Source organism: Ovis canadensis, chromosome 12 (genome assembly GCF_042477335.2).
Source record: "Ovis canadensis isolate MfBH-ARS-UI-01 breed Bighorn chromosome 12, ARS-UI_OviCan_v2, whole genome shotgun sequence".
Classification (NCBI taxonomy): Eukaryota; Metazoa; Chordata; class Mammalia; order Artiodactyla; family Bovidae; genus Ovis; species Ovis canadensis.
The window spans coordinates 46,856,585-46,879,882 of record NC_091256.1 but is presented as its reverse complement, the minus strand read 5'-3'; the positions used below and the strand labels follow the sequence as shown (position 1 = coordinate 46,879,882).

The window sequence follows — 23,298 nt, the reverse complement described above, 5'->3', positions numbered from 1 at the left end:
ACCATAAAATGGTTATCCTAGATTAACCACTGGAAGATTAACTGGCCTGTCCAATGTGAAGCACATGGTAGAGAATCCAACACACAGTAGATGCACTTTATTCTACTCATCCCAATCTTCTCTCCTTAACTTCGGCTCTTACTCTTTCTCTGCTGCCTCCAATATGAGCATTTTTTTTTTTAACATTTTAACTCTCACAGTTAATATCAAATGGCAAAAAGGTGGGTTCCATCACAGGAAAGCAAAGGATCACACAAAGAGAGACAAGCTTAAGGAAGAGGAGGACAGTCTCGGTGTGCCGGGGCTATTTGGACCTTCCTCAGATAAACTGGGAAGCTGATAACATTCTTTTTGTTGGGAAAATATGAATGATTCAGCAGACACTCACCAGCTTTCCTGAGAGTATGTATATAAAGACCCTGTGTGCATAGCCAGGTGTTGCTAGTGGTAAAGAACCTGTCTGCCAGTGCGGGAGACATAAGAGATACAGGTTTGATCTCTGGGTCAGGAAGATCCCCTGGATGAGGGCATGGCAACCCACTCCAGTATTCTTGCCTGGAGAATCTTATGGACTGAGAAACCTGGCAAGCTACAGTCCGTAGGGTGGCAAAAAGTCAGACATGACTGAAGTGACTTAGCACGCATTTAGCCACAAAGAACTGCATGCGTATGAAGTCACTCCAGTCCATAGAACTGTAGCCAAATCCTCATAGTACACAGAAGTTAAAAGGGAAAAAAATAAGCATGCAAAATTGGAATTCTCCAATAATTTTCAGTCCATATTTTAGGTTAAATATCTGTTCATCTGGGGCTATCACCTTCCTCTAGGCACTAGGAAGAGCCATGTCCTCTGCCTTTAATACCTTGTCCATGGAGCCAACAGGTTTTATCTATTAATAGTAGATTTAGATCAACTCTAGAGTGACACTGTAAATATACGCTGTTCTAACTGACAATGTTCCCTCAAAGCTCAGTTGGTAAAGAATCCACCTGCAATTCACGAGACCCTGGTTTGATTTCTGGGTTGGGAAGATCCACTGGTGAAGGGATAGGCTACCCTCTCCAGTATTCTTGGCTTCCCTTGTGGCTCAGCTGGTAAAAAATTCTGCCTGCAATGTGGGAGGCTGGAGTTTAATCCCTGGGTTGGGAAGATTCACAGGAGAAGGGAAAGGCTACCCAGTCCAGTATTCTGGCCTAAAGAGTTCCATGGACTGTATAGTCCATGTGGTTGCAAAGAGTCAGACTTGACTGAGCAACTTTCACTTTCACTTTCAACTGACAATGTACAACAGGATCTGCTCTAGTCCTAAAAGTCGAAAAGTAATTCACTTGAAGGGAAGTGTTGATTCAAAGGCTAGTGTGGGAGTTCCCCATTGAGATCAGGGCAAACAGTGTATTCAGAATTTCTTAAGAATGAACTATATCTCTGAGGAAGCTGCCAGGAAGGAGCAGGTCCAGGCTTAGTCTCACCAGAGTGACTGTGGCTTTCCACAACTTTCAGAAGAACTCAGGCCTAATAGCAAGTATTGGTGAGGATGCAGAGAAATGAAACACTCATACACAGCTGGTAGGAATGCAAAATGGTGCAGTTACTGCATTGGAAAGCAGCCTGGTGGTTCCTCAAAAAGTTAACAATAGTTACCATATAGCCCCCAAACTCCACTCTTAAGTACTCATCCAAGGGAAATTAAAACATATGGCCACACAAAAACTTGTATGTAAATGTTCGTAGCAACAATGTTCATGGCCAAAAGCTGAAAACAACTCAAATGTCCATCAGCTTGTGATGGGTAAATATCAGCGGAATGTCTATACAGTGGAATATTGTTTGGCAATAAAAATAAATGAAGTGCTGACACATGCTATAGCATGGAAGAAGCTTGGGGAAAAACATGCTAAGTAAAAGACCATCCATGAAAGAACACATATTGAATGATTCCACTTACATGAAATGTCCAGATTAGACCAATCCATAGACAGAATGTAAACTGGTGGCTACCAATGGCTGAATGGTTGAGGAAAAGTGGAGAGTGATTGCTAATGGTATAGCGTTTTAGAATTTCTTGTTGGATGATAAAAATGTTTCAAAATTTATTGTGGTGATGGTGGTACAACTCTGTGAATATACTCAAAGCCATTGAATTATGTGCCTTAAATGGTGAAATATATGATGTATGATGTGTATCTCAATAAAGATATTAGAAGAAGAAGGAGGAGGAAAAGAAAGGAGAAGAAAAAACAAACAAAAGGAAGAATCATCCAATCACTGGAATGCCCATGGGCAGAATCTCTCCAGAACATCTCAAGTCCATTACTACTAGGAAGTCAGAGATCCCAGTGGTTACACTGTGGGCTCTGGCATAAATATGAATGGTTTTGGTCAGATAGGCATTAGCATCACTATATTACTCCTTACCAAGTGACTCCTGAAATTTGGCTACAGTTTTCTGAGATGACTTGTGTGTAGTGGTTCTACAGCATGCATCAGGTCACCTGCAGGGCTTGTAAAACTGACTACTGTTGGGCCCCACCCCAGCGTGTCTGATTCAGTAGGTCTGGAGTAGAGCCAGAGAATCAGCCTGCCATGCAGGAGACCCCGGCTCAATTCCTGGATCGGGAAGATCCACTGGAGAAGGGATAAGCTACTAACTCCAGTATTCCTGGGCTTCTCTTGTGGCTCAGCTGGTAAAGAATCCACCTGCAGTGCAGGAGACCTGGGTTGGGAAAATCTGCTGGAGAAGGGAAAGGCTACCCACTTCAGTATTCTGGCCTGGAGAATTCCATGGACTATATAGTTCATGGGGTCACAAAGAGTCAGACACGACTGAATGACTTTCACTTCAAAGGGCCAGAGAATTTGAGCTACCAACAATTTTCCAAGTGATGTTGATGTTGCGGGTCCTAGAACCACACTTTGAAAACTATTAATCTAATACTTAGTTCTCAAAGTTCCCCAAGGCCTACTGAGCATACTTTGCCAATAATAGCAGATATTCATAATGTGAATTAGTGTGCATGTGTGTTTAATATTTATTTGTTTGGCTGCAGCAGGCCTTAGTTGTGGCAAGTGGTATCTTCTCTCTTCCTTGTAGCATATGAAATCTTTAGTTATGGTATGTGGGCTCTTGTTCTCTGACCAGAGATAGAACTCAGGTCGCCTGCATTGAGAGCATGGAGTCTTAGCCACTGGACCACCAGGGAAGGCTCAGTGTGTGTTTTAATATTAATAACCTTATAAATATTTTATTTGGAAATTATTTCTAAATGTTGATGTACTAGTGTAATTGGTAGACTATAGTTTTGATAAAATGATGAAAGGAATCACAGACTAGGACTCAGAAGATCTGGGGATCATGACCTTCCAGCTCTAGGAATTTGAACCAAAAAACTTCCTGACCACAGTTTTCTTACCTGCAGAAATAAAAAAATCACAATAATGCCTCACTACTATATAAGGCTGTGAGAAAGATAATATAATAACCTAGTTGAAAATAAATGGTGAGCTGTACATGAATTAAACTTATATTCTTTTTTTGCTTTTTAAAAAATTAATTTTGTTGGAGTATAGTTGCTTAACAATGTTGTGTTAGTTTCTGCTGTACAGAAAAATGAATCAGTTAAAGATTTCCTTCCCATTTACATCATCACAGAACAGAATTTCCTGTGCTATGCAATAGGTTCTCATTAGTTATCTGTTTCATACATAGTAATGTATGTATGTCAATCCCAATCTCCAAACTTACATTCTTTCTAAAAAAATTTTATTGGAATATAGCTTCTTTACAATGTTATATTAGTTTCTCCTATACAGCATGACCTTATTTACAAAGCAGAAATAGAGATACAGACATAGATAACACATGTATGGATAGCAAGGTGGGGTAGAGGGGGATGGGATGAATTGGGAGTTTGGGGTTGATGTATATACACGATTGATACTATGTATAAACTTACATTCTTTCAACTGGTAGTATATAAGCAGTCTGTAGTACAGTCACACCAACAGTATATAGAAATGAACTACTGATATTTAACGACATGGATGGATCTTGAAAATATTTCTAGTGAAAGGAATCAGAAAAAAGATAGCATGCTGTATGATTCCATCTATGGACTATCCTAGAAAAGGCAAAACTCCAGTAACAGAAAGTAGTTCAGTGGTTACCAGTGGCTGGATATTGGGAAGGATTTGACTACCAAGGGGTGTAAGGGAGCTTGAGGGTTGATGGAATTATTCTATGTTTTGATTATGGTGCTGGATGAATGACTGTATGCTGAACGCAGAAGAGATGAATTTTATTATATGTAAATATACCTCATCAAAAAGAAAACATGGAAGGGAAAACCACCAAAGGATAAAATGCGACTTTATTCAGATTAAACCCATTATATATTGAAAAGCTAAGCACAGTTTCTAGGTATAGCTGGGTCCAGTTTCAGCAGCTCAGAAGGATGCTTAAGTGTAGAGATAACGCCCAATTTATATTTCCAGAGGCCCATAGTATATCCATATGTGACCTAAAATTCTGAGTAGCTTGCAAATTGGTATTCCATACTTATGCGCGTGCTCAGTCATTCAGTCCCATCCAAATCTGTGCAGTTCTATGGGCTGTAGCCCTACAGGTTCCTCTGTCCATGGACTTCTCTAGGCAAGAACATTAAAGTGAATTACCATGCCCTTCTCCAGGGAATCTTCCTGACACAGGGATCGAACCTGTGTCTCTTATGTCTCCTGCATTAGGTGGGTTCTTTACCACTAACACTACCTGGGAAGCCCATACCATGCTTATACTCAGGGTTAAAAGATATTGGGCTGGGAACTTGAAAGCAGGGTTAGAATGGGAGATTGGGATTGATGTATATAAAACAGATAACTATTCCTAAGTATTTTATTCTTTTTGTTGCAATGAAACAATTCCATTCACCATTGCAATGAAAAGAATAAAATACTTAGGAATATATCTACCTAAAGAAACTAAAGACCTATATATAGAAAATTATAAAACACTGATGAAAGAAATTAAAGAGGACACTAATAGATGGAGAAATATACCATATTCATGGATTGGAAGAATCAATATAGTGAAAATGAGTACACTACCCAAAGCAATCTACAGATTCAACGCAATCCCTTTCAAGCTACCAGCAGTATTTTTCACAGAGCTAGAACAAATAATTTCACAATTTGTATGGAAATACAAAAAACCTCAAATAGGCAAAGCAATCTTGAGAAAGAAGAATGGAACTGGAGGAATCAACCTGCCTGACTCCAGGCTCTACTACAAAGCCACAGTCATCAAGACAGTATGGTACTGGCACAAAGACAGCAATATAGATCAATGAAACAAAATAGAAAGCCCAGAGATAAATCCACACACCTATGGACAGCTTATCTTTGACAAAAGAGGCAAGAATATACAATGGATTAAAGATAATCTCTTTAACAAGTGGTGCTGGGAAAACTGGTCAACCATTCATAAAATAATGAAACTAGATCACTTTCTAACACCATACACAAAAATAAACTCAAAATGGATTAAAGATCTAAACATAAGGCCAGAAACTATAAAACTCCTAGAGGAGAACATAGGCAAAACACTCTCCGACATAAATTACGGCAGGATCCTCTATGATCCACCTCCCTGAATACTCAAAATAAAAGCAAAAATAAACAAATGGGATCTAATTAAAATTAAAAGCTTTTGCACAACAAAGGAAACTATAAGCAAGGTGAAAAGACAGCCTTCGGAATGGGAGAAAATAATAGCAAATGAAGCAACTGACAAACAACTAATCTCAAAAATATACAAGCAACTTATGCAGCTCAATTCCAGAAAAATAAACAACTGAATCAAAAAATGGGCCAAAGAACTAAATAGACATTTCTCCAAAGAAGACATACGGATGGCTAACAAACACATGAAAAGATGCTCAACATCACTCATTATCAGAGAAATGCAAATCAAAACCACAATGAGGTATCATTTCACACCAGTCACAATGGCAGCGATCCAAAAGTCTACAAATAATAAATGCTGGAGAGGGTGTGGAGAAAATGGAACCCTCTTACACTGTTGGTGGGAATGCAAACTAGTACAGCCACTATGGAGAACAGTGTGGAGATTCTTTTAAAAACTGCAAATAGAACTGCCTTATGACCCAGCAATCCCACTGCTGGGCATACCCACCGAGGAAACCAGAATTGAAAGAGACACGTGTACCCCAATGTTCATCACAACACTGTTTCTAATAGCCAGGACATGGAAACAACCTAGATGTCCATCAGCAGATAGTGGATAAGAAAGCTGTGGTACATATATACAAAGGAGTATTACTCAGCCATTAAAAAGAATACATTTGAATCAGTTCTAATGAGGTGGATGAAACTGGAGCCTATTATACAGAGCAAAGTAAGCCAGAAAGAAAAACACCAATACAGTATACTAACACATTTTTATGGAATTTAGAAAGATGGTAATGATAACCCTCTATGCAAGACAGCAAAAGGGAAACAGATGTTTAGAATGGACTTTTGGACTCTGTGGGAGAGGGAGAGGGTGGGATGATTTGGGAGAATGGCATTGAAAAATGTATACTATCATGTAAGAAATGAATCGCCAGTCTATGTTCGATACAGGATACAGGATGCTTGCGGCTGGTGCACGGGGATGATCCAGAGAGATGATATGGGCTGGGAGGTCGGAGGGGGGTTCAGGATTGGGAACTCATGTACACTCGTGGCTGATTCATGTCAATGTATGGCAAAAGCAATACAGTATTGTAAAGAAAAATAAAGTAAAAATAAAAATTAAAAAAAAATAAAATAAAAATGGGAAGATAAAAAAAAACAAAAACAGATAACTAACAAGAACCTACTGTGTAGCACAGGGGTAAAAAGAAGGTATAATCTGTTTGTAGGACATTTATTAAATTAACCTTAAAATGCATTCCAATATACAGTAGGAACAGTCAAAAGCTGTTTGACTCCACTTATACCTGCTGCTGCTGCTGCTGCTAAGTCACTTCAGTCATGTCAGACTCTGTGTGACCCCTAGAGCAGTCAAATTCATAGAATCAGAAAGTACCTTGTTAACTTCCAGAGACCAGGGGGTGGGGACTGATATGGGGAGGGAGAATGGGGAGTTAGTGTTTAATGGGAACAGAGTTTCAATTAAGGAAAGTGAAAAATTTGGGAGATGGTTGTTGGTGAGATTTATACAGCACTGTGAATGTACTTGGTGCCACTGAACTGTACAGTTAAATATGGTTAAAACAGTATGTTTTACATTAAGGGACTTACCACACACACACAAACACACAAAGAAAAACATTTAAAAAAGCAGGCATCCAGGCTTATAGAAATCTAAATGATTCTGCTCCTTCATCCTATTATTTTGGTGTTTTGAAATCTCATTCTGCATATTTATGTGGTCCTGGAAGGGTGGTCGGTGGTTTGAAGAATAAATACAGGGGTTTGCTAGTGGTGGGTGAAGTTGGGGGCAGAGAGAGGTGAGGTGCTAAGAGAGGAGGGACAAACACACTGTTTTTATTCTAACACTGTTTCTAAGGAGTGTGAAACCATTTGCTTTTATAATCTAACTGCTAATTTTTTCCTTCTCTGGGAGTTTCTTCCATTTGCATGTTCCTTACATTTTCTTAGAATTCCACCTTAAAACAAACTGAATGTACTTATGGCCAATATTTCCGCGCCGAAAAGTTTTGCTTAAACGATGACACACTGCAGTTGGAGCCTGCTCACCCACATCTGGAAGCCACATGTCAGCAGCAGCTGTATAAAACCAGCAGCCCAGCAGACATAGGGTGACATTTTTTGCCAGAAGCCCAGACGGCATGGACCTCACTCTTCTGTGGGTGCTTCTGCCACTGGTCACCGTGGCCTGGGGGCAGTATGGTGACTATGGGTACTCCTATCATCAGTACCATGACTACAGTGATGATGGGTGGGTGAATCTGAACCGGCAGGGCTTCAGCTACCAGTGTCCCCATGGGCAGGTGGTGGTGGCCGTGAGGAGCATCTTCAACAAGAAGGAAGGTTCCGACAGACAGTGGAACTACGCCTGTATGCCCACACCCCAGAGCCTGGGGGAGCCTACGGAGTGCTGGTGGGAGGAGATCAACAGGGCTGGAAAGGAATGGTAAGAGCCAGCATGCTGCACATGGCTGGTGATGCAGCAACATACCCCTCTCGCTGGGGGAGGCTTGACCCTCAGGGGATAGAGCTCACTGGAGACTGGGCAAATCCTACCAGGATCCTTTCCATTGCATGCTCCGGGTTGGCAGGGTTGATGCTGAGCAGACCACATTACAGGACAAAAACCCACGATGGGGTGGAGGGGTGTCCATGGCAGATGGACTTCTCTGTGGCTCTCAGTTTGGTCCAGGGACTAGTATGGCTTTGTGAAACATTTACTAGTTTGCCAAAAGATAAGTACAGAAACTGAAAGTCTTTGTGAAACTTTGTAGCAATTCAATTTTGCTGTGACATCCAAATGGCACTTTAGTATGGTAATAACTTATTCGGACTATCTTACAAAAAAAGTATTGGTACCCAATAGATTGGGGAAAATAAACAACAGAACCTTCACCACAGTTTGAGAAATATTGATTTAAGGCTACTGAGTGGGGGGAGAGGGGTCAAAGAAATTTAAGCCAAGAGAAGTGAAATGAAATAGCTTTTTGCCATCCCAATTAAATGTGCCCTCTCAGTTTTGAGTACCAAGGTCCTTCTCTGTCTGCATTTAAAATGGATTTCATTGCTGGGAAATAGTTTATTGAAATCCTTTGGGAGAAGTCTTCTCATTGAACTGGGTTCTGCAATGGTTAATGACACAGAAATGGCCTGAGCCTCTGTCTCCACTGTGGCATGTGACTGTCTCACACTAGTACTTGGTCAGAGCCCATCCCAGAAGCTATGCACTGTGAGGCCAGTTAGTCACAGCAGCCTGCATGGGGGCAAGGCCATGGAGTGGGTTGGGGGAGAGGGTGAAGGCAGACTTAAGGGGAGGCTGGCCTGGGAAGGAGGAAGCCCAGCTGGCTGGTTGCTGCTATGGTAACTGTGCAGAGATTCTACTGAGGGGTCTCCGTGGGCATGTGGTGGATTGGGGCTTAGGGGTGGTCAAGCACAAAATTCTGAGTGTCACTCCACCAGCACAGAGATGAAAGGTCAGGAGGAAAAGACTGATGGGTGGAGGAGCCAGGCAATAAAGAGGACTTCTAAGCAATAAAAACAGCTGTCATTGATTGCTTAACCCAACCAAGCACCATGCTGAGTGCTTTAAATCTATAAGTCACTTTATAGGTAGATAAACTGCTGTTTAGAGATCAGGGGTTTCCTCAACTGGAAAACGGTCGATCCAGGATTTGGATCCAGTGAGTCTCAGCTCCAGAGCATAAGTGCTTAGCCATGGTGATGGGCTACTTGAGAGTCTGCTGCCCCGCTGCATGGGCTCAGTCTGCATGGGTCAGGGTGGTAGGGACTAGATTCAGGGCAGTTCTTCATCCTGGGGAGGGAGGGCTCTGTAAGATGACAGCAGAAGCTAGTCCTGGAGGGATGGGGTCAGCTTGATTACTGCCAGGACTGAGGGGCTCAGCCAGCCTGCAAAAGGGATGGGGGTAATGGTTCATAGCTGCAGGTGGGAACCCCTATATCATGCCTTATTCATCCATCCCCACTGCCTCCAGCGAGCATATTTAATTATCTAAAACCCTTCCAGACAGATGGCTGACTCAGAGTCCAGCCTTACCTCAATGACAGTCTCCAGTGGCTTCCCGTAGGCAGGCCATTGCCTGGCACAGAGCCTGGGGATGACCTAATTACAACTGTCTGTCTAGTCCTCCAATTTAGGGGACCAGTAGATGGGTGGGGCCCCTTTCTAATGGCCCCTTTTAGAGCCACACAAAATAGCACTCAGATGATTTTTTAAATCCTAAAGGAAGAGCCCTGGACTCTGAATCAGGAGGCCTGAACTTGGATCCTGCTCCTGAAGACAACTTGCCTGGTGACCTTGGACCTTGGGTTCAGCTCTCTAGGCTCCCACCTCATTTGGAAAATGAGCAGTTAGACTGCCTAATCTTGTAGGGCTCCAAGGCTCCTAATCTCTGCTTGGCTTTGAAAATACAGCTGGATTGTTTTTTCATTCTGTTGATCTTTGTGTTTATCCCTGCTAGGGAGAGAAGGCAAATTGTGTTTAGTTTCAAACTTGCCAATGTGTGACTTGTTTGTCATTAACTCCCAAACTATTTGAAGAAAAACACAAGAGGGAGTGCAAATTATATGATTTTGTTTGGCCAATGCGAAGCAAATGAGAAGCTGACAGACACAATCTCTCTTCCACCATCACTCCTCCACATTTTTGATTGTGCAGAGTCAAATGATTTTTTTTTCTTTCCCCCTTTCCACCCTCTGTTGTCTCTGTCTCCTCCTCCATTAATCACAGAGTAAAAAAAAAAAAAAAAAAAATGTACGAATGAAAACCAGTAGGACTCAGCTGCCCCAAGACTGATCCCGATTACCCCAGAGGCATTTTTGTTGGATGATTATTGCTTTTAGTTTAGCCTCCAATCTCAGTGAAAAAATCAGAAAGAGAGAAATTTTTCATAAACTGGGGGGCAATTATATCTTCCCGTTGACTGTGGGTTCTTAATCTATTCTGGGGGAAGAGTTGATAGTTTTGTACAATATGGCTGCCTTGTATAACTACATTTACTTGCAAGCTTAGTTTTAAAGGGGATGGGGGAGTCTCAAACACAGATATGACAAAAATACATAGGATCTGCTAAAGACCCTTGTTAATTGGAGCACAGTCTTTAAAAATTGCTTCCCACATGTCTGAGTTGACTTGTAACACGGCTGTTTGCTAGGGCTTCTCTGTTGAAAAATCACTTCTTCAGGTGCCAGATTCTGAAGTGTGCATGCTGGCCCCTACTTACAACTGCTTGGAGGATTTACCTTGGTCCCATGAGTGGCATTTTGCCATCTCAGAGCATGCCCCAGTTGTTCTCAGGGAATCTTCTCAAACTTGGGTTGACCCAGGCTGTAGGACATGTGGGTCCCATGTGGAACAAAGTGAAGCTAAAATTTGTTAGTGAGGCTGAGCTGGAGTGTGGCGAGAGGAGCTCTGGTTTTAGAATCAGGAAATTTTGATTCACAGCTCCTTTTCCTATCATCTCTGAGCACTGTGGTGTTGGGCATTCAATTTCTCATTCTGGAAAAAAAGTGTAATACCCATATTGCAAGCTGTTAGGGAGAAGTACTGTGATGCTCACAAGCCGAAGTGTAGGAGAACTCTGACACAAATCTAAAACAAATTCCTGGCACATCATGGGCAGTCAGCAAAGATTTTGTGAATCTGTAATTTGACCAGGCTGATTAAAGAGGCAAGTCAGCTTTACATAGAGTCTGAATTCAGAAGAACATTCAGTCTCCTGGCATTTGCTTTTTTCCCAGGTCCTCAAAGAATTCCCAAGAAGACATTTCAAAATGGCAGCTTGTTTTGGAGTTGACTATTTGAATTTAATAACTCACCAAAGATAAGCCACGTGATAGACAAGAGGAAACCACATTACTTCCACCACATTCCAAAATCATGAGCTACTCCAAAAGCATATCTACTATTTAGTATAAACTTTGGCAGTTTTATACTTGACTAAAAGGTACAGGCTCACATAAGAGCATATGAGTCAGCCTGTTAAGCTGAAGTAGCCATAGATAAAGGTACCATCTCAAAAATATAAGAAGTTGCAATAGCATACCCAGCACAGAATATGCCATTGCCATCTTTTAAATAAGAACTGTCAGTGAACCAAGAATAATCAGTTACCCAGAGAAATTCCTAAAGATAGTCACAAGAAGTCAGTAGGTCATCCCATCAGTGTTAAGCAATCATGAGGAACTTCATCAGTGCCAGAGGGGAGAAGAGTAGCAGAGTCAAGATTATTACAACCTAAATGAGTGGTGTGAGGAACAGTTAGCCAAAGGACTTCTTATGAGGTGAGGCAGCTGACTGAGAAATGTTCAGTGTGATGAAAATTCAGGAGAACTTCTACTGAGGTACAAAAATGGTTAAATGGTTCTGTCTCAAACCTCCACTCTCAGTCCTTAAGTTTTCTCATCAGTAAAATAGGAGCATTGTGATCCCCTGTGGCTCGGATGGTAGAGTCTGCCTGTAAGTGGGACACCTGGGTTCGATCCCACGTCAGGAACATCCCCTGGAGAAGCGAATGGCTACCTACTCCAATATTCTTGCCTGGAGAACCCCATGGACAGAGGAGCCTGGTGGGCTACAGTCCATAGGGTTGCAAAGAGTTGGACATGACTGAACAACTAACATAACATATGGGGACTAGTATAAGGGACAATGAGGTGTTGAGCCTTATAATCTAATATGATTTTTATGCTTTGAAGGGCTTATTTACTTATAGGATATTGATTAATTCTGGGAAGAGGTTTTAAGGGATCTGTTTGAAACTGGATGTGCAGTGGGCTAATTTTCCTGATATCAGTTGGAGATTTTGCCACAAAGAGGGTGGTAATTGATTCAGTAGAAGCAGATGCTCAGTTGTTTCCAGAATCAGCTCTAGTACCATCAACAGCAAAACAAATAAATGTCAAAGAGTCACTTGATTCACCTGGTGGGATGCTTTGATGACTACTGTCAAATTCTAGAATTGTTTCTCCTTTTAGGAAAAAAAGTCCTGTATATTTCTTTGGCTTTCCTGGTGGTTCAATGTTAAAGAAACCACCTGCCAATGAGGGAGATGCAGGTTCAATCCCTGGGTCAGTAAGATCCCCTGGAGAAGGAAATGGCAACCCACTCCAGTATTCTTGCCTGGAAAATCCCATAGACAGAGATGCCTGGTGGGCTATAGTCCAACAGGTCGCAGAGATTTGGAGATGACTTAGTGACTGAGCATGCACTCGTGCCTGTATACGTCTCTAAGAAGTCTTCACCTAATAAATGGAAGGGAAAAGAAACTAAGGGGAAAAGGTATGTGCCTCTTAAAAGGCCTAAGCAAAAGGGAATATATTCAGAGACAGAAATCTCTTGAGGTTTATTAGAGATTTCCCACTATTTGAATTGTTTTAGTACTACAAGGCAAGGGCTGATTGAAGTAGTGCAGTTGAGTACCCAGAACATGGCTCCAGTGTCAGTTAGAACTGGAAGAGTTTCACCCTCAACCTGGACAAATTTTCTTCAAGTCATTTAAGAGGGATGATTGGGATGAGCTCCTTTTGTTCCCAGGAATCCAGTCATTGAGGACTGGGAGGATGTTGGAAATGTGGATTAAAGGGCTGAAGGCAACTAAAGCCCTTAAATTTGTAGCAAATTATTTTCCAATGTCCTGACTTTTTGCAAAAATAGCAGAAACTTAGGGGAAGGGGTTCACTTAGAGGCCTTCATTCGCTGAAGTTGAAGATTAAGAATTTTGGCAGTCTTCTTTTTAGGTAACTCATCTAAAGTAAGAGAGTGCTGGTTTATTAGGTTAACTAAGTCTGGAGTGGACACAGTTTCCTATTGCATGCTAGTTCTTTTTACTAGAAGGGAGAGGTCCCGGATCAGCCTGTTACTAAACATAGAGTTTAGAGCTACCCAAATGGAATCAACATCTGGAGAAAGATCAGAATTTGCTTTAAAAATAATCTGAAGTCAGTTGTTATAGTCATAAACACATTCACCAAATTTTTGTGTGCCAGCCTGAATTTTGTTCCAATCAACAGGCTTTAGAAAAGCCCTTGTAATAACTCAATGAATATGTCTAGTGATTGCCTGAGCCTGAACACATAGTAAGTTAGTGTGCTGGTCTCACAGTTGTAATTCTAGAGACCTTTTAGGATTTTTCGTATTAGCTATTTTCATTCGAATTTGGGCGTTGTCTTCACTGACAAGCATATGAACTGACTGATATATGTTGAAGAAACTAGGTTGATAAGTTTGAATGACTAAAGTACTCAGCAAATCTATGAGAATCTTCAGTTACTTTGGGAAAAGGTTTGACTGTGTCTCGCAGTTCAGCTTTAGTCCAGGAAATAGTAGAGATTAAGGTTGAGCCTCTGGGTCCCCAAAAGGCTTAATTTGAAAGGGACATTTTCTGATCAGTTCAGAGGAAAAGGGATTGGGAAGACCTTCAGAGAAAAGAGGAAGTCTGCCAAGAGAATCAGTACTGAGGGACTGGGGGTCTCTATAGGAGATATAGGGTCTTCCCCAGGGCTTCAGTGGTAAAGAATCCACCTGCAGTGCAGGAGTCACATGAGATGCAGGACTGATCCTTGGGTCAGGAAGATCCCTGGAGGAGGGCTTGGCAACCCACTCCAGTATTCTTGCTTGGAGAATCCCATGGACAAAGGAGCCTGGTGGGCTACAGTCCATGGGGTCACAAAGAGTCAGACACGCCTGAAGTGACTGAGCACACAAACACATACAGGAGGTGTAGACGGCAAGATAGAGAAGGAGAAAGGTGGCACTGAGGGTGGACCCTGAGCAGGGGGTGCCGAAGTAGAGAGAGGAGGTGACAGAAGTGGAGGGAGAGACAGAGAGGCTGAGGAAGAAGAACCCGAGGCTTTGGGAGCCATGGTATCTTTCTTTAAACATTTTCCTCAGTTAATCTGAACATTTTACTTTGCAGAGATGCAATTTTAGTCTCCTGACAATATTTGGAAGCCTCAAAATACCATCAGAATAGGCTTTTCATTTAGCTTTGGAAAATTTAGAGCGACGGTTGTCCAATTTGGTTTTGAGAAAAGCATGCTTAGGGATTTCAAAAGTTCCCCTGGAATGGTCATTGGTATTTTAAATTGCCTTTGGTTAGGCCAATCCAATTTAGTTAGACATAAACATGAGGAATAACCTTGGTTTTCAAACATAAAATGGACCAGGATCACTGTAGGGAAGGGATACCCTCAAAATATTTAAATAACTGAGATCCCATTTTCTCAGAGCTGTTTTCTCTTGAGTAAGAGAATTATTTTCAAACAACTTAGCTCGAATAGCCCACACTGCATGCAGGTCTAGTATCAGCCAGTTCTAAGACAGCAGTCTGGCCCCAAGAGAGACAGGAAGCTACTCAGCGTACTTCCAATAAGACAGCCCCACTCTCCTAAAGGAATGGGCTGATGGCCAGCCAGTTCCAGCTGTATCAGTCTGATTTCAAAAATTGAGTCAAAGTGCCAAATGAATATTCTCATAAGGGAACAAGGTCTTAACCAGAAAAGATGAAACCTTAAAATAGATCCTGAATAAAATCTGGAAAGCTTCAAAATGCAATGAGGGTGAAGCTCAGATCCAGGAGAAAGATTTGCTTAAAAACCTCAGGGTCAGTTAGAAAAGCAGTGAGCATCAACAAATTAAGTCTGGGTACCACATCTGTTTGCTTACAAGCCTCAAAGTGATCAAAGATCTTCACTGGATCCCCCAATGGAACACCAAAATGTTGACTTAAAATAAATAGACTGCCAGTTACATCTCCAGAAAACAACGCTTTTGGTTGGGATGAGCAAACGATTACAATTTGGGGTCTACAACCATGGTGAGGCATGTGCAAGTCCCTGTGAAATGGAGAGAACGCTTTTGCGGGGGTAAAAGGAGTTGGGAGGGCTACAGTAAGCATAAAGTTCATGGTTTTTCATTGGTTCCTTTGTGACAAACTCTCATTGGCTGAGCAGCATCACAGGGTATGAGAGCTCCCCCTTCTGGTCCATCTCCTGACTCTATTTAATTGAGATTTCTATTTAATTTTTTAACAGTAGGAACTCAGTTTTTCACAGTGTAATTATAATTGAGACCAAGGTCCTGTCTAGTAAAGAGCAGTCCTTCCTGATTCATTATGTTGGTCATTAAGTACACACTGTGCTCACCTGGTTTTCTCAGATCAGCTCCTCTACACCAATGTCTTTCACCCTCTGCTTACCAATCTGCTTTATGTTTCTTGTGGTGCACTTGTCATTACCTGGTTTGCATTTTTATAGTTTGTTCCCTTCAAAATATAAGCTTCATGAATGTATGGAGTTTGTCTCATTCACCACTGTATAGACTATTTTTCAGCACTAGAATAATACTGGCACATTGTGGGACCCACTAAATATGTAGTGAAATATCAAATAAGATTGGTTAGGGACAATAAACTGCAGAAAATTCTAAAAGAGATGGGAATACCAGACCACCTGACCTGCCTCTTGAGAAACCTATATGCAGGTCAGGAACCAACAGTTAGAACTGGACATGGAACAACAGACTGGTTCTAAATAGGAAAAGGAGTACATCAAGGCTGTATATTGTCACCGTGCTTATTTAACTTATATGCAGAGTACATCATGAGAAACGCTGGGCTGGAAGAAGCACAAGCTGGAATCAAGATTGCTGGGAGAAATATCATGAACCTCACATATGCAGATGACACCACCCTTATGGCAGAAAGTGAAGAGGAACTAAAAAGCCTCTTGATGAAAGTGAAAGTGGAGAGTGGAAAAGTTGGCTTAAAGCTCAACATTCAGAAAACGAAGATCATGGCATCTGGTCCCATCACTTCATGGGAAATAGATGGGGAAACAGTGGAAACAGTGTCAGACTTTATTTTGGGGGGCTCTAAAATCACTGCAGATGGTGATTACAGCCGTTAAATTAAAAGACACTTACTCCTTGGAAGGAAAGTTATGACCAACCTAGATAGCATATTGAAAAGCAGAGACATTACTTTGCCAACAAAGGTCTGTCCAGTCAAGGCTATGTTTTTTCCAGTAGTCATATATGGATGTGAGAGTGGGACTGTGAAGAAAGCTGAATGCTGAAAAATTGATGCTTTTGAACTTTGGTGTTGGAGAAGACTCTTGAGAGTCCCTTGGACTGCAAGGAGATCCAACCAGTCCATTCTGAAGAAGATCAGCCCTGGGATTTCTTTGGAGAGAATGATGCTGAAGCTGAAACTCCAGTACTTTGGCCACCTCATGGGAAGAGTTGACTCATTGGAAAAGACTCTGATGCTGGGAGGGATTGGGGGCAGGAGGAGAAGGGGTCAACAGAGGATGAGATGACTGGATGGCATCACTGACTCTATGGACATAAGTCTGAGTGAACTCTGGGAGTTGGAGATGGACAGGGAGGCCTGGCGTGCTGCGATTCATGGGGTTGTAAAGAGTCGGACACGACTGAGCAACTGAACTGAACTGAACTGAACTGAACTGAGGGACTTCTTTGACAGTCAGTGGTTAAGTATCTACCTTCCAATGCTGGGGGTGTGGATTCAATCCCTAGTTGGGAGCTAAGATCTCACATGCCTCATGGTCAAAAAACCAGAACATAAACAGCAAGAGCAATATTGTAACAAATTCAATAAAGACTTTAAAACAGTTCACATTCAAACAAACAAACAAACAAAACTTAAAAAAAGACTAGTTAGTTCATTGAGCATCCCAAATCCCAGCCAATGTCCTCAGTGCCCTCGACAAAGAAGCTTGCAGATCTTCCTGCACAGGAAACCACTTTGGTTACAGTTTTAAATTATTTTATTTTATTTTATATTGTAGTAAAGCTGATTTACAATGTGTTAGGTTCAGCTGTATAGCAAAGTGATTCAATTACATATATATAGATATAGATGCATTCTTTCTCATTTTTTCCCCATATAGGTGATTACAGGATAGTGAGTAGAGGTACCTGTGTTATACAGTAGATCCTTCTTGATTATCTATTTTATTATAGTAGTGTACATATGTTAACCACAGACTCCTAATTCACCCCCTCTTCCCACTACAAATATACAATGGAATACTACTCAGCCATGAAAAAGAATGAACTTATCCCCTTTGCTGGAACATGGAGGAACCTAGAGATTATCATTCTAAGTAAAGTAAGTCAGACAGAGAAAGACAAATAACATATGATATCACTGATATGTGTAATCTAAAAAGTGATACAAATGAACTTCTTTACAAAACAGAAACAAACTCACAGACTTCAAAAACAAGGGTGAGAGTGAAGCAATTGAAAAAGCAATGAAACAGGTATGAAGTATAAGTGCTATTGCCCTAATTTTAATTGATATGGTGCTGTATAATTTATAGAAAATTCCTCATTCATTTGCCTATTTATTCACTACCAAATACTTATTATCACAAACTTTTCCAGACTCCAGGAATATGAAGATGAATAACATACAGTCTATGCTCCTGAGTTACTTGTGGTCTAATCTTATTTGAGCTTCACAATAATACTGCAAGGCAAAATTACTGTTGGGTTGGTCAAAAAGTTCATTCAATTTTTTCCATAAGATGTCTCTAGTAGTTCTTAGTTGTTTTTAACTTCACTTGAAACAATTTTTGTTAGGCTGTATTGTAACAGCTATCATATCAGTGTGGATTTTTTAAAAAACATATCAAAATTGATAAATTTTTGTTCAGCCATTTTAATATTGAAGATGAAAGAAGTAAAGCAACATTTTGGCATATTATACTTTGTGATTTCATGAAAGGCAAGAAAAAGCAGCTGAGATGGAAATAAAAATAATTTGTGCAGTGTATGGAGAAGGTGCTGTGACTGATCGAACATGTCAAAAGTGATTTGTGAAGTTTTGTGCTGAAGATTTCTCATAGGACATTGCTCCATGGTCAAGGGGACCAGTTGAATTTGACAGTGACCAAATTGAGACATTAGCTGAGAACAATCAATGCTATATCATGTGGGAAATAATCGACATACTCAAAATATCCAAATCAAGTGTTGAGAATCATTTGCACCAGCTTGGTTATGTTAATTGCTTTGATGTTCCATGGAAGTTAAACAGGAAAAAAAAAAAAAAAACAAAAACCTTCTTGACAATATTTCCTCATATGATTCTCTACTTAGGCATAACTAAACCATTCCATTTTAAAAACAGTTATGGGAGATGAAAAGTGGGTACTGTACAATAATGCATAACAGAAGAGATAATGAGCAATTAAAATGAAAAACCACCAACCTCACCAAAACCCAGTCTTCATCCAAAGAAGTTGATGATGTATATATGGTGACATTAGAAGGGAGTCCTCTACTATGAGCTCCTTTTGGAAAAATACATGACTAATTTCAACATGTACTGCTACCAATTAGACCAACTGAAAGCATCACTTGACAGAAAGTGTCTGGACTTAGTCAACAGAAAACCCATAATCTTCTATCAGGATACTGAAAGACTGCATGTTTCTTTGATGATCAGGTAAAAGCTGTTACAGTCTGGCTGGAAAGTTCTGATTCATTCCCATATCCACCAGACATTGTACCTTCAGATTTCGATTTACTACAGTCTTTACAAAATTCTCCTTATGGAAGAATTTTCAATTCCCTGGAAGACTGTAGAAGGCACCTAGAACAATTCTTGGCCCAGATGTAGTTTCTCCTTCCATTTAATTGCAAATATTTATGATAACAGTAATAGTAACAACCACTACCTTTTCTGTCTTTTCATAACATATTTTGTATCAGGCTCTGGGGTAGACACTTGACATATAACATTTCTTTAATCTTCATGCAATACTATCAGGCTTGAAGTTGTCATCCCCATTTTGTGGCTGTGCTGTGCTGTGCTTAGTTAGTTGCTCAGTCATGCCTGACTCTTTGTGACTCCATGGACTCCAGCCCACCATGCTCTTCTGTTCATGGGGGTTCTCCAGGTAAGAATACTGAAGTGTTGTCATGCCCTCTCCAGGGGATCTTCCCAACTCAGGAATCGAATCTAGGTCTCCTGCATTGCAGGTACATTCTTTACTATCTGAGCTACCAGGGAATCCCCCATTTTTGTGGAGGTAGGCATAAACATCAGCAGAAAGAACAAGATGGGACATGGAGTCATTCTGTTGGGGCTTGAGAGAAATATCCAAAACTTGTAAAGCTCCTTGGAATAGGTAAACTTGCCCCCAAACTGATTTGTCTTTGTCTCTTGCCATTTCATTGCCCCACCATCCCCAGACAGTTTATTGTTTCTCATCTTTGTCTTTAGTACCAATCTATTTCTTCCTTCCAACATCTGTATCATCGTGATGTCCCTTACCAGTACAGTTGTCTGGAAAGCATTCCGGACCAAGTACAGCACTTGTCATAGAGTAGGTGCTGATGAATACTTGTTGACTTAACAAATATTCTGAAAGTCTGTGGAGCATGTTATATATGTCTGATAGCAACTCAAAGAATATTCTGGGGAAAAGAGAATTAACAGGAGTCCAAGCTGGCACCCCATTCCAGTACTCTTGCCTGGAATCCCACGGACGGAGGAGCCTAGAAGGCTGCAGTCCATGGGGTCGCTGAGGGTCAGACATGACTGTGCAACTTCACTTTCACTCTTCACTTTCATGCGTTGGATAAGAAAATGGCAACCCACTCCAGTGTTCTTGCCTGGAGAATCCCAGGGACGGGGAAGCCTGGTGGGCTGCCGTTTATGGGGTCACACAGAGTTGGACACTACTGAAGTGACTTAGCAGCAAGCTTTACTCTAAAGGAATGAGTCTCGACAAGGGTGCCCACTCTCACCACTGCTATTTAACACAGTTTTGGAAGTTTTGACCACAGCAATCAGAGCAGAAAAAGAAATAAAAGGAATCCAAATTGGAAAAGAAGAAGTAAAATTCTCACTGTTTGCAGATGACATGATCTTCTTCATAGAAAACCCTAAAGACTCCACCAGAAAATTACTAGAGCTAATCAGTGAATATGGTAAAGTTGTAGGATATAAAATCAATGCACAGAAATCCCTTGCATTCCTATTCACTAATAATGAGAAAATAGAAAGAGAAATTAAGGAAACAATTCCATTCACCATTGCAATGAAAAGAATAAAATACTTAGGAATATATCTACCTAAAGAAACTAAAGACCTATATATAGAAAACTATAAAACACTGGTGAAAGAAATCAAAGAGGACACTAATAGATGGAGAAATATACCATGTTCATGGATTGGGAGAATCAATATAGTGAAAATGAGTATACTATCCAAAGCAATCTATAGATTCAATGCAATCCCTATCAAGCTACCAATGGTATTTTTCACAGAGCTAGAACTAATAATTTCACAATTTGTATGGAAATACAAAAAACCTTGAATAGTCAAAGCAATCTTGAGAAAGAAGAATGGAACTGGAGGAATCAACCTGCCTGACTTCAGGCTCTACTACAAAGCCACAGTCATTAAGACAGTATGGTACTGGCACAAAGATAGAAATATAGATCAATGGAACAAAATAGAAAGCCCAGAGACAAATCCACACACTTATCTTTGACAAAGGAGGCAAGAATAATGGAGAAAGACAATCTCTTTAACAAGTGGTTCTGGGAAAACAGCTCAACTACTTGTTAAAAAATGAAACTAGGACACTTTCTAACACCATACACAAAAATAAACTCAAAATGGATTAAAAATCTAAATGTAAGACCAGAAACTATAAAACTCCTAGAGGAGAAGAGAGGCAAAACACTCTCCGACATAAATCACAGCAGGATCCTCTATGACCCACCTCCAAGAATATTGGAAATAAAGGCAAAAATAAACAAATGGGATCGAATTAAAATTAAAAGCTTCTGCACAACAAAGGAAACTATAAGCAAGGTGAAAAGACAGCCTTCAGAATGGGAGAAAATAATAGCAAATGAAGCAATTGACAAAGAATTAACCTCAAAAATATACAAGCAACTCCTGCAGCTCAATTCCAGAAAAATAAACGACCCAATCAAAAAATGGGCCAAAGAACTAAACAGACATTTCTCCAAAGAAGACATACAAATGGCTAACAAACACATGAAAATATGCTAAACATCACTCATTATCAGAGAAAGGCAAATCAAAATCACAGTGAGGTACCATTTCACGCCAGTCAGAATGGCTGCTATCCAAAAGTCTACAAGCAATAAATGCTAGAGAGGGTGTGGAGAAAAGGGACCCTCTTACATTGTTGATGGGAATGCAAACTAGTACAGCCACTGTGAAGAACAGTGTGGAGATTCTTTTAAAAATTGCAAATAGAACTGCCTTATGACCCAGCAATCCCACTGCTGGACATACACACTGAGGAAACCAGAATTGAAAGAGACACATGTACCCCAATGTTCATCGCAGCACTGTTTATAAGAGCCAGGACATGGAAGCAACCTAGATGTCCATCAGTAGATGAATGGATAAGAAAGCTGTGGTACATATACACAAAGGAGTTTTACTCAGCCATTTAAAAGAATACATTTGAATCAGTTCTAATGAGGTGGATGAACTGGAGCCTATTATACAGAGCGAAGTAAGCCAGAAAGAAAAACACCAATTGTATGGAAATACAAAAAGCCTTGAATAGTCAAAGCAATCTTGATGGGATTTAGGAAGATGGTAACGATAACCCTGTATGCGAGACAGCAAAACAGACACAGATGTATAGAACAGTCTTTTGGACTCTATGGGAGAGGGCGAGGGCGGGATGATTTGGGAGAATGGCATTGAAGCATGTATATTATCATATGTGAAACGACTTGCCAGTCCAGGTTTGATGCATGATACAGGATGCTTGGGGTTGGTGCACTGGGATGACGCAGAGGGATGGGATGGGGAGGGAGGTGGGAGGGGGATTCAGGATGGGGAACACATGTACACCTGTGGCAGATTCATGTCAATGTATGGCAAAACCAATACAATATTGTAAAGTAATTAGCCTCCAATTAAAACAAATAAATTTATATTAAAATATCTTTTAAGAAGAAAAAAAAAGAAAAATATCCGTGGAAAATGCATGTTTGTTGTGTTCATGTAAGCTCAATTTTCACAAGATACATTATCTAAAATGAAAAATATATAAATAAATAAAAGAATGATTCTCCCTTGGTGAAATTTAAACCCTTATCACCTGGGTTGGTAGAGCAATGTTGGGGAGTAAGAGGTTGAGCCACGTGGTCTTCTAGTCACAGGAGTGGCAGCCAGCCTGGACGATGGGAAAAATTGTTTTTATTCCATCGTTGTCGTGGAGTTGAAGACTGGCTAGCAGACCTGGAAATACAGTTTGTGGAGCTGGAAGAAGAGATGAGCACAACCGGCCCATCCATTTGATGGGATTCTGAAAGCTCTTCACCAAGTTGATGCTGCTTTCCTCACTCAACCCAACGTCACCTCCAACTTGCTAAGAGTCTGGGTTTTCTGTGAGTCTGGACTGAGACCAGCAGAGACTGGAAAGAGAGACTAAAACTTCACAGAGAAGTTCACCAGCAAAACCAGACATGTGCACAGCTTCCCAACCTGGCCACTGTCACTGAGCCTGACCAATGGCCCTGGACCTAGGGAAGGACA

The 23,298-nt window shown here is 40.8% G+C and overlaps 1 protein-coding gene across 1 annotated transcript in view; it reads left to right on the top strand.

The window, feature by feature from the left end:
• The first annotated feature begins 7,721 nt into the window (after positions 1-7,721).
• DPT (dermatopontin) overlaps positions 7,722-23,298 on the top strand; it is a 36,754-nt gene continuing 21,177 nt past the window's right edge. Inside the window, exon 1 of the mRNA XM_069545576.1 lies at positions 7,722-8,156. Coding sequence (XP_069401677.1) covers positions 7,852-8,156 — 305 coding nt within the window. The 5' untranslated portion in view covers positions 7,722-7,851. The remainder of the gene's footprint in view (positions 8,157-23,298) is intronic.